Source organism: Schistocerca gregaria, chromosome X (assembly GCF_023897955.1).
Source record: "Schistocerca gregaria isolate iqSchGreg1 chromosome X, iqSchGreg1.2, whole genome shotgun sequence".
NCBI lineage: Eukaryota > Metazoa > Arthropoda > Insecta > Orthoptera > Acrididae > Schistocerca > Schistocerca gregaria.
The window spans coordinates 91,642,051-91,654,275 of NC_064931.1; the positions used below are offsets into that span (position 1 = coordinate 91,642,051).

The 12,225-nt window shown below is 40.5% G+C and overlaps 1 protein-coding gene across 1 annotated transcript in view; it reads left to right on the plus strand.

Annotated features, from left to right (window-relative positions):
* Positions 1-12,225, plus strand: part of LOC126298783 (ATP-binding cassette sub-family G member 8) — a 290,336-nt gene that overhangs the window by 212,261 nt on the left and 65,850 nt on the right. Inside the window, exon 9 of the mRNA XM_049990244.1 lies at positions 10,564-10,805. Within this exon, the coding sequence (XP_049846201.1) occupies positions 10,564-10,805 (242 nt within the window). The remainder of the gene's footprint in view (positions 1-10,563; positions 10,806-12,225) is intronic.

A 12,225-nucleotide genomic window follows, 5' to 3' on the forward strand; every position in this document is an offset into this window, starting at 1 on the left:
AAGGTAAGTTTCTGTTCCACAGTCTTATAATGTGTGGAGAAGGAGGATTGCTCCCACACAGGAATGTGCTGTTTATTGTAAGACACAACCTGATGGAGTGGCCATTGCAACTGCAGGTACCCCAAGAGCTGTATGTATCTTAAGTTAATTAGGCTGACCACCGCTCTTGTGTTTACCTGAAATTTTACCAGCTACTACCAATGTCAGCAAAATACACCAGGGTGACATGTGTAGAGCGTTGAAGGCAGCCCCAGAGTCCAGTGAAAACACCGGGGTGTCCAGTGACCGACTCAAGGCCCATCAACTGTCATAAACAGTTTCCAAATTATCTGTCTGCTGGTAGTTGTGGCAAACATGCAACAGATGACAATCAGGCCAGGACTACTGGTTCACCTAATGACTGGAAGGAGAATAATGCTGAGGACCTGAAAAATGTGGCTGTCAGGAATTACGATGCTGCGAGCAGTACAAACCCACCAAGTTTGTCATGGGTGAGGATGCACAATGCCATGACACTGCTGCACCAGAATTGTCAACTGCATCAACACATAACAACGTGGCAGGAGACAAGACCACTTGGCATATCCTGCAGGGAACAAGGCCGGTTCACCATGCACTCCCAATTGAGCTACCTACCAGTCATCAGGAAGTGTGTCCCTTGCCATCTCCATAAGCTCATGTGATTCCACAATTTGGGCAACATCAGTTTAAAGAAGGGTTGGACAAGGTCAGTGCTCTAGTCGGCACCTTGCGATCAGGAACTAACCTGTCATGTTCTGAATTAGCAAGTCTGCATCAGAGGTAGCACATTTGGGACACTCAAAATGACACTTGCACAAGAGGCCCTGCAAATCGACAATCGAGGCTGCATACAACTGCCCAGATCACTTGTGGTGCTGGTGGTGTCCAAAATAATAATATGTAAGCAACTGACAAAGCTCATCAAAGGCATATTTCTTGGGCTCAGTAGAGGATTTCAAATTTTAGACAACTCTGTATAAACCTGTGCTGCTGGACAACAATAAGGCAGCCTTATCAACTGGATTGACGAAACACTTTACCTGGCAGTGCACCAAGAACAGGTGCAGATAATTCTCCCACCTTTCTCTTGAATCATTGAAACTGGCAAATGACATCAACAGTGCATGGGTGGCACAGAAAATGAAATAGCAGCGTCTGGCCCTCGAGCAGTGAGGCAAGGGGGCAAAGCAAGTCCACATTGTGGGTTATCAGGGCCTGCATCTCCTGCTGCTGTTGCTGCTTCTTCTGTAGATGCAACTTCTGCTACCAGCATTGCAGAAATGCTGAGTCCATGTTCACCCAAGTGAACACTACGGAAAAGGGCAAAGAAAACGTAGGGGTGTCATATGTGTAAGGGCGTAAGGACATCCTTCATCGCCACTTAGTATCTGCACAGGCACAACAACGCCATTTCACTACATGGTAGGTGCAGATACTTTGCATGCCGAAGGTGGCTCAGTAATCGTTGGAAAACAGAACCCCATGAGAACTCGTCATGCTAGTTGATCTATGGGAAGTAGAGATTCCAAAACCAATTAGAGATGAGCACAGGAAGTGCTCTGGCATGAACAGCTAATGACTAAGCACTCACCACAACAGGTGGCACGATACACTAGGTGAGGTCAGCGGTGGTTGAACTCTAAGTAAGCAGTGGCCCAGCAGGGCCACTTCTGCCAGTGGGTCTGCCCATACTATGTGCTGCATGCAACCCCCATGGCAGCTTTCCACACTGTCAAGTAGTGTTACCCTTTCCGGCTCATTTGCCTGCATCATAATGTCTCTTGGCAGGGATGCTAAACAAAGGACTAATGGACTTATGTCGAATAGGTCTAAATTTATTTCTCAGTTGTTCTGATGAAACCTTCATTCCTTCTTCATCTGTATGACATTCCATAATTTCTGGAGGTGTCTAATCCACACACTTTGAAAACATCCTCCAGAGATGAAAATAGAGAGCATTTATTTTACAGTTGTGTTCAGAGGAAGGGCAAAAGCTAGTTTCTTTTGCCATGGCCATCATTGTATATTTTTCACTGATTTGATGGATAAGAGCATAGTCTCCATGAGGCTGTTTGTGAATTATTCTGTTGTATACAGGAAAGTTACAATCCAAGAAAATTTTTGCAAACCACAGGAAGACCTGCAGAGCATCAATACTGGTGCAGGAACTGGCAGTTTACCATTGATATAAATAAATTTTTACATATTACACATAAATAGGGAGAAAGAGTCTTTATTTTTTGACTATGTGATAGGTGAGCGGTCAGTAGGAACAGTCACATCTATAAAATATCTAACAGTATGCCTCCACAGCAGCATAAATTGGGACAACCACATAAAACTAGTTGTAGGAAAATCTAATACCAGACTGAGATTCATTGGGAAAACCTTAAGAAAATTATAAGACTCACATCAGTGTGAGACCTTAACAGGTAGGGTAACAGAGAAGATCATCCAAAGAAGGCCAGTATGTTTTATCATGGATTTGTTTAGCAAGTGCAAGAGTGCCAGAGAAATTCTTATCAAACGCCCTCAGCAGACATTGAAAGAGAGACATTGCGCATGATTGAGCAGTTCACTACCAAAATTATGTGAGTGTGTGTTTTCCAAGAGGAGTCCCTCCCTCCCACATAAATCTCTTGAGATAATGGAAAAATTAGCAAAATTCAAGTTTGTATGGATACTTTCTGACAGCCATTCTTCTTGCACATTATTCACAACTCGAACAGGAAAGGGAGGAAATGATAGTGACAGGCTGCTCCCAGTACAGCGGCTTGCAAATACAGTTGAAGGTGTAAGAACATTGTATTTCTCTAAACACTGTTGATAAAAAGAAAAGCTGATCTATTCCTTAGTTCTAAGTATAATACGAAAATGATTGCAGATATGATTTCTTGATCATTTCTGTTACTGGGTGAAGCATGTTCTATCTAGAGCAGTTTGTGTACCACAAACTCTCTTGATTAAATGTTTGGCTAGATCATGTGAGGACTTGGCAGTGTTACCAATATGACAGGAAAGAAAATAATTGTTAAGAAATACTGTTCTTATTGGTGTGCTCTAATATATCTCCTCCTGTCTACAGTCACTTGCGTAACTGCAAGAGTGAAGCTGATTAAAGGAAATAATCATATTTTGCACTTTATGTTACAACCAGAAGAATGTACAGAAATTCATAAATACTTAACAGATGAAACCTGCTTGAAGTCTATAGTTGGTGAAAGGTCCAGGTCATATATCAGACTATGGAATGAAACAATTACTTTTACCTCCTGTAATTTGTTGTCTCAACTTCAGAGTATTAAAATGTTTACATATGGTGGTTGAAGAATGGTAGAGTTTTGTTTCAAATTCTTATAAATCCGCTCAGAACCTCCATCTTACCACTGTTACAACCATCATTACTCCTCTCACTTGACCTTGCACCATCCTATATGAATTTATGTAGTGTAATTTAATTGTTATAGCTATTATGGTCCATAGTACTTTATAGAGCCAACATAAGGTACAATAAAGTACATGTTTTGCATAGCACTGAACACATTAAATGGACAAGCTAATACAGGTTACAGAATAGGCCGAGCACTCTTTTGTGATTGCTTAAATAATACTGTTTGCTTGGCAGCTCACCAGAGAGTGATGGTGGGCTGACTCAGGTGGCCTCTATAGGTGGACCTGTGGACTGTGTGGACACACAATCTCTGAAATCACATGCATCGTAAGCGAAGGTACATCACTTCTGCCTTCTAGAGTGTAGGAAAACCACACACATACATAAAAATACTAGGCACAGGGAAAACATGCTACAGAAAAAATGCAAGGTACAGAAAAAAACAACTGGTACTGAAAAAGCACTTGTGCCATGAAAAAAGGCACTGATCTCACAAGGCACTGGGATTATGAGTTGCGGAAAACATCAATGATGGTGCTAATGTCCATTTCATTGTCCAACAATGGCAGTTGCTGCAGCATGTGGCAGGTACGCACCTGCAAGTAAGAACCCTCTCGTGAGAGGTCATAGAGCAGGACTGGGGATGGTGTCTCAACAGCAACATCTTCGTCAAGGTCAGTGGTCTCACTGGAAGGTATCAGTGGGAGTGTTGGACATGACGGTCATGTGTGACTCAGCTATGGAGACGGCAGCGGCCGCGGTGTCAGGTGCAGTGGGAGCTGCACCGGCGATGGCATTGGAGGAGTGGGGGTAGAGGCAGGGACCTTGCTAGAAGTGATCTGCCAGGCAGCAAACCCTGCTGTGGCAGGAAACAGACTGGCTGTGACACAGGAAAAGACATGGTTGGTGATGGGGCTGGGGAGTTGGCGAGTCCTCCAGAACACACTCCACTGTTCATGTCTGCAGTTGGTCAAAGTGATGGGACATCCTCCCATCAGGAGTGCAGACAGTGTACAGGCTCTAGCCCCAGAGATGCTCAATGATGTCAGGAACCCAGTTTGGTCTGTGGCTGAAACCTCGAGTCCAGACAGACGCACCTGGCTCAAACCATCGCAGAGCTGGTGACGCCAGCAGATGCGGCATTGGATGCAGCACGTAAAGGAGCGTCTGTGGCTGCGTCCATGTAGCAGCTCTGCTAGACTCTTGTCCCCTCTGGAATGAAATGGTATGAAGTCAAAACATAGTCTAAAGGAGCTTCAGGGGACCTGCAGGAGACATTCTTCCACATCTGAGTTTTACATATCCTAACCATGTGTTCAGCATCGCCATTAGAGTGAAGATGAAACTGACAAAAAGTTGCAAATTCTCAAGAAATAAACTGTGGGCCATTATCAGTAACCACAGCATATGGAAGTCCCTCAATTGTAAAAATCTTAGACATGGCCGAAATAGTGGCCGCCGTGGACTTGGACGGACAACACATCACGTAGGGAAACTTGGAACAGGTGTCCACTACAATGTGCCAATACTGATTTAGGGATTGCCCAGCAAAATTGACATGTAGACACTTCCACGGGTGCTGCGGCATCAACCAGGGGGAAGAAGATGTCCATGGGGCCACTTGGTGCTGAACACAGTGAGTGCAAGTGGCGATAAGCCGCTTATGTCCCCATCTATGCCTGGCAAATACACATGCCAGGGGGCCAAAGCTTTGGTGCGAGAGCTCCCTCAATTACCAATATGTAGAAGCTGCAGTACATTGTGGTGTAAGGAAGCAGGAATCACAACCTGGGGAGCGGTGTCCTCCATAGCTAACAAAAGAAACCCATCAACCACAGAAAAGCAGTGCTGGAGGGAGAAGCAGTTATGCAAGGGATCCAAGGCACATCCCGGGGGTTTTTCTGTCCAACTGTGCTGCATAAGAGAAAGGACCCAACTAAGTACAGAATCCATGGTGACGGCCAATGCTATTTTGGCTCTAGTGATGGGAAAACCTTTGACACACTCTGGTTCTCAATATCTAAATAGAAACAAAGGAATTCCTGCTGATTAAATGACGGGTCCAGCCCAATCAGAAGGAGAGATGCCAGGGGGCCAAAGCTTTGGTGCGATAGCTCCCTCAATTACCAATATGTAGAAGCTGCAGTACATTGTGGTGTAAGGAAGCAGGAATCACAAACTGGGGAGCGGTGTCCTCCATAGCTAACAAAAGAAACCCATCAAACACAGAAAAGCAGTGCTGGAGGGAGAAGCAGTTATGCAAGGGATCCAAGGCACATCCCGGGGGGTTTTCTGTCCAACTGTGCTGCATAAGAGAAAGGACCCAACTATGTACAGAATCCATGGTGACGGCCAATGCTATCGTGGCTCTAGTGATGGGAAAACCTTTGACACACTCTGGTTTTCAATATCTAAATAGAAACAAAGGAATTCCTGCTGATTAAATGACGGGTCCAGCCCAATCAGAAGGAGAGATGAGGCATCAGCGTTGATTTGTTGGACTGTTGGCCAGCAATGGATCTGATAATGCTAACAGAAGAGGAAGAGAGCCCACCACTGCAAATCATGTATTGCCTTATGGGGCACAGAAGCCAAAGGATTGATAAGAGCAACCAGCAGCTTGTGATATGTGATAAATGGAACTTAGAACAGTACAAGAAGATTTGAGTTTTCTTGAGAGCGAACACAATCACTAAATCCTCTGCTACTGAGAGGGAGTTAACGTCTTAGAAGCATAAGCAATGGGTTATTCAGACCCGTCCGCATATTTGTGTGCCAACACTGTGCCAAGACCATGCTGAGAGGCATCTTTAGCCAACTTGGAATGCTGACCTGGCTAAAAAGTGGCCAGACACGGGGCACGGTGAAGCTTAGAGTTAAGCAAAGTGAACATTTGGCCACAAGCTGGGGTGCCAGAAAAATACATATTTTTATTCAAAAATGTGTGCAGGGGTTGAGCGATAGTGAATGCACCTGGTAAAAACATACGGAAGTACGCAACTTTACCTAGAAACGGCTACAGTTCCTTAATGGAGGTCGGCCATGGCAAAGCTGCAATTGCGTCAACATGATGACACAGTGGCTTGATCCCTGTGTGAGAAACCTTGAAACCTAGGTAGTCAATAGATGGCTGAAAAAATTGAGATTTGCACTTGAGACCCGCAGATTGCACAACAGAAAACAATTGGAGATCTCTAAGGTGGTCTTCGGTGAAACAGTGATATAGAGGTAATTGATGCAGCCAGTCACAGAGGCTGTAAACTGTTCTCAAAAATGCTGAAAAATTGTGTGTGCACTAGTGACACCAAAAGGCAAGTGTTGATGTTGATATAAGCTGAAAGGTGTATTGACAACGAGAAGTGGCCTTATCTGAGGGGAGCTCGAAGTACACTTCTGACAAATCAATCTTGGAAAAGTACTGGCCACTTGATACTTTTGTGTCTGTGCAGCTCATCAGTGTAGGGCAAAGGGTATGTATATACCACAAACTGTTCATTAATCATGACACTGAAGTTGCCACAGAGGCGAATCTTACCTGTTGGCTTCTTAACCAGTGGTGTAGCCCAGTCACTGGAAGAAACAGGCCGAATGACATCAAGCGATGTCAAATGGTCTAATTGGGCCTTGACAGAGTCATGCAATGTAACAGGCACCTGCTGTGCCTGAAAAAAATGAGGGTGGGTGGACTCATACATGGTAATGTGGGCATGAAAATTGGTAGCACAACTGAGCCCAGGGGAAAACAGAGACAAAACCTCAGGGAAGAGGGACTCCAGTTGCTGTTACAGAATTTGATCTAACACTAAATTTATGTCATTGGCAATGGATAAACAGAAAGCATTAAATGCACCTCACCTGAAAAGGTCTGTGGTAAGGGAATGATCCATAAACAACAAGGAAGATGAGAGGGTGAACAACAGATTTGTAAGATACAGGAGCAGAGAACTACCTAAGATCAGAATCTGCTGTTTATTGTAGCTAACCAACTTCCATGAAATCTATGAGAAGGGAGGGGAGCTCAAGTCCATGTATGTTTGCATATTTACCGAGGTCACTGCTACTCTTGCATCCACTTGCATTTTTAGCAGCTTATTAAACACATGTAAGTCAATGAACAATTTGTTCAGGGAGACAGTCATTGTAAAGGTACAGTTTATGTCCATCAGTACTACTGTGTCCACCACATTTGAAGAGGTGTTACACATCAATGCAATGTGGCCTTTCTTTCAACACTTGTTGCAAACAGCCCAACACTTAGGGCACACAGTACACTCATGTTGGCTGAAGCAGTATGATACGGATCTTAAAAACTTGTTGCAGCAAAGCCAGTCTGTTAAATGTATACTACTCCTATGTGCATTCTGTAATTAAATATGGCATAATATTCTGGGGCAATGCAACAACAAATATTAAACTTTTCATGATGCAAAAGAGAATATTAAGAATTATTGAAGGGGTAAACAATACAAAATCATGCAGACCCATATTCAAAAAACTGTCAGTTCTTCCTCTTCCTTGCATTTTTACCTATGAAACATCTGTTTTCATCAAACAATATATTGATAGACACCCAGATATCTTATTAAAAAATGAAGATATACATGCACACAATACAAGGCAAAAATCTGACCTTCATATGAAACAGGTGAGAACATCATTGTGCCAAAAAGGCACACTACATACTGGGATAAAGATTTTCAGCAATCTACCTAACCATATTAAATCAGCAGGTAAACTCTGTAGTTTTAAGGCTGAAGTAAAGGCTTATTTAATTGATCATTGCTTTTACAATCTGACAGGATACATAAAAGCCAAACAACAAATATAAATATGCATTATGAATATTATACTTTGTATGTTGCCTCTAATGTTTGTTGTATGTATGAATCTTTGCTAAATTACTTCAATATCTAGTCCTGGATTGCAATACAAACTGTATTTTATCTTGTAAATACCTAACCATGTCCAATATCCTTGTACATATTCTATATATGTAGGATTTGGAGGACAAACTAAATAAATAAGCAATTTTCACTCAGTTAATACTCAGCAGAAATCCAATGTGCATTTGGATCACACTTCCTCACCTTTTGTGCAGAAAGGTGTGTAGTATACTGCTGCATCTATCGTCAATAAGCTACCACAAGAATTAAAAAATCTTAGCAGTAATCCACGTGCTTTCAAATTGACACTGAAGAGTCCCCTCATGGGACACTCCTATTCTGTTGAGGAATTCCTTGAAAAATTTAGCTGATTCTTATGTTGTTGATTGCATTACTTGAAGTTATGCCTTGACTTTTTGGGTTCATAAACATTTTATTTTATCTATTATTACTTTTATGTTGTAATTTCATGTACTGATATGTTCCATGACCTTGGAGATTTGCTCCTTAATTTGGTCCTACGGAACTAGATCTGTAAATAAATGAATAAATACACATGATTGACCTGACAGTCAGGATGAACAGCACTCTGTGGCTGTTCACTAATAATTCTGTGATGTATGGGAAGGTTTCATAATTGAGTGTGTATAGGAAGATACAAGATGACTCAGACAAAATTTCTAGTTGATGTGATGAATGGCAGCTTGCACTAAATGTAGGGAAACGTAAGTTAATGAGGAGGAAAAACAATCTGTAATTTTTGAATACAGCATTAGTGTTGTGCTGCTTGACACAGTCAAAACAATTAAATACAAAAGGCATATCAATGCAAAGGGATATGAAATGGAATGAGGACACAAGCCTGGTATCAAGGAGCAGATTGTTGGCTTTGGTTTACTCGGAGAATTTGAGGAAAGCATGGTTCATCTGTAAAGAACACCACAGATAGAACACTAGTATGACACATTCTTGAGTATTGCTCAGTTGTTCAGGATTCCCACCAGGTTGGATTAAAGAGAGACATCAAAGCAATTCACAGGCAACTTGTTATATTTCTTACCAATATGTTGAATCATGTTGAATTGTGTAGATGTTTCATGAACTCAAATGTGTTTTCCTGAAGAGAAGAATATGTTCCTTTTGCAGAACACTACTGAGAAAATTTGGAGAACTGTCATTTGAAGCTGACTGCAGCCCGGTTCTACTGCCACCAATGTACATTCCACATAAGGGTCATGTAGATAGGATAACAGAAATTAGAGCTCATATAGAGGCATATAGACAGTTGTTTTTCCTTCATTCTATTTGTGAGTGGAACAGGAAAGGAAATGACTAGCAGTGGCACATAGTACCCTCTGTTATGTGCCATACAGTGGCACATGTAGATGTAGAGTGCACACAGATCATCAGATGTAGAAGTTGAGTGCATTTCATAAAATAAAATCGTGTAATTATGTAGCCCAGAAGTTTGTTGTTTGACTATTCCTGAAGTTGCTTTCATTAATTTACATCATGCATTTTACTGTATTATCATTACCATTCTTCTTCATCCCTTATTTGTGGGAAGCTTTGTAATATAAACTGTAGGACACATAAACAGCTGTGTTTTAAGGATGTGGTAGCAAATAAAACTACAATAGCACTGTTCACATTGTCATTACTCGGTTCACAGGTAGTGCAAAGTCTAGCTTACCATAACTGCAGAATATGATTCGTTCAGGTCCTAACACACAATGCAGCTAAAAGTACAGGTTCACTCACAATAAGTAGCATATACTCAATGAATCTGTATAGAGTAAATTTAGGTTACTAAATTTAAATGTAATGTGTTCATGGATGTTTAACCTGTAGCATATTCTGATAGCATGCATCTTCACTGTCAGAGTAAAATCTTAAGTTAATCACTATAACACATACATTTCTTTCTGTAGTTTCATTTGCTAGTCTCATATGTGGCAATTTGGTTAATGTACAAAAGGTCCATCTCAGCACTAAAAATGACTTCCATCTTATGTTACTTCACCATTTATAATGACAACATTCATACCATAAACTTCTCAACATATCTGTTCTTGTGAAATAAACAACAGACAACTAATCTATGTTTATATTATCATTTGTAACTATAGTTTGTAAAAAGTGCTCTAATATCCATTTTAGTAATACATCAGAGAAGCTGTAGATTCTCACAATTGTGGACAAGATATAAATGAACATGAAAAAACTGTGTGCAAAGTATAACAGAAGTATTTCATGCACAAATTTCAGAAGAAGAAGGCACGGCCCTACTGGAGGTGTTATCAGGGCGTTCCTCTAACATAGGCAAGATCCGTGGTGACGTCATATTAAATGGGCAACCAGTACATTCAAAACAATTAAAGGAATGTGTTGCATATGTCCATTGTGATGGCTTCCTGTGCCCAGATCTGAGTGTTCTTCAGACACTTCATTTTTACAACTGGATGCGAAAGGCCAGCAGTCTCATCACAAAAATGGCGATTAAAGACAGGGTAAGGTATATGTGTAATGTGTTAAGGTAAATTAAATCTTAATTGTTGTGCTTTATGAATAATCTTAATTGCTGTACTTTATACATGTTTCTGCAAATGATAGTTACTGTTACATTTTGTTTCTGAACTAAATAGTGCATTAAACATACATGTAATATATTGGAATATGACTGTTGGATTTTCTATGATTAGTATAGACCAACAAAAAGTTCCATGATTGTTTTGTGATTTAATAGCTAATTATACCACAGCATAAAGAACACAGTTTGCCTTTGCATCTTTCATACATCCTGCCAAGAAAATTGTGCCATGTTGCTAGTGGATTTTTTCACAATTTTCTTTTCAATTTTGTATTTAGTTGGAAACTATTTATGCTTTAAATGTTTATACATTTTAACAAACTGGTGAATGTCCTAAGTCCATGCTGTAGCTGGTGGGAGACATGTGGCAGTGCCAAGAGTGCAATGAATTTATTGAGTGTACTGTGACAGGAAACCTAATATTTTGAGCTATAAGTACACAATTTCTGTAGTAAGAAGAAACTGTTAGCATCAGGTAGGCTCTTAGTTGTACAGTAACATCTCTTGTGTTTCAGCTATATTCATAACTTCAGATTTTTCCTCCAGAAAATTATTTCAATAAATTTGAAAACTGCATACTATAATCCTCTTTTACAAATAAACAAAACTGAAGTAGTACATTACTGACTCAAAATGTGACAAAATATTCAGCAGTAAAATGTCGCTGGTGTTTTGGGGAAAGCTGGTATTACCTCGAGCCTTTCTTGGTCATACAGTGTCTATGAAATCCATCTAGAGCATACTTCATGCAAGCATAAGAATTTGTAGATAACACCCCTTTAAGGATAAGATGAATATTAAACTTTATCTCCAACTAATTCAGTGTGATTTGTGTTTTCTCTCACACTGTTATCTGGATGCTATTTACAAACACTGTATTTATCCATTTACAGAATGAGATTTTTTCTCGAGTTTATTATTAAAAAAATGCAAAGTTGTCTTATATTTACAGATTAAGCTATTGCTGATGAGGTCAACATTTTTACATTGTTTAATAGAGTATATAGGGGCCATCTTTCATTCACAGATGAAGCTTTATCTATTGAGGCCATGTGCAGATTTATTTTGAAGAATCTGGAAGGGCAGGACTAGCAAATCATACTATCCTTAAAACAGGCTCAAGATTTCCTGATATGCTGAAATACTCGATACAGTATCAGCATTGCTTGACCAGTCACATGACATTTGACTCGTGCACTGCTACTGCAAGAGATACACGAGAAACTATGAACTAGCTGCTACAATAATCTATTGTTCTGCTTAAAATTTGACAATTTTGTGAAACACAGAAAGAAACAGCATTAAGATCTATCATCTAACAAACTTGCATTGTATTTGAC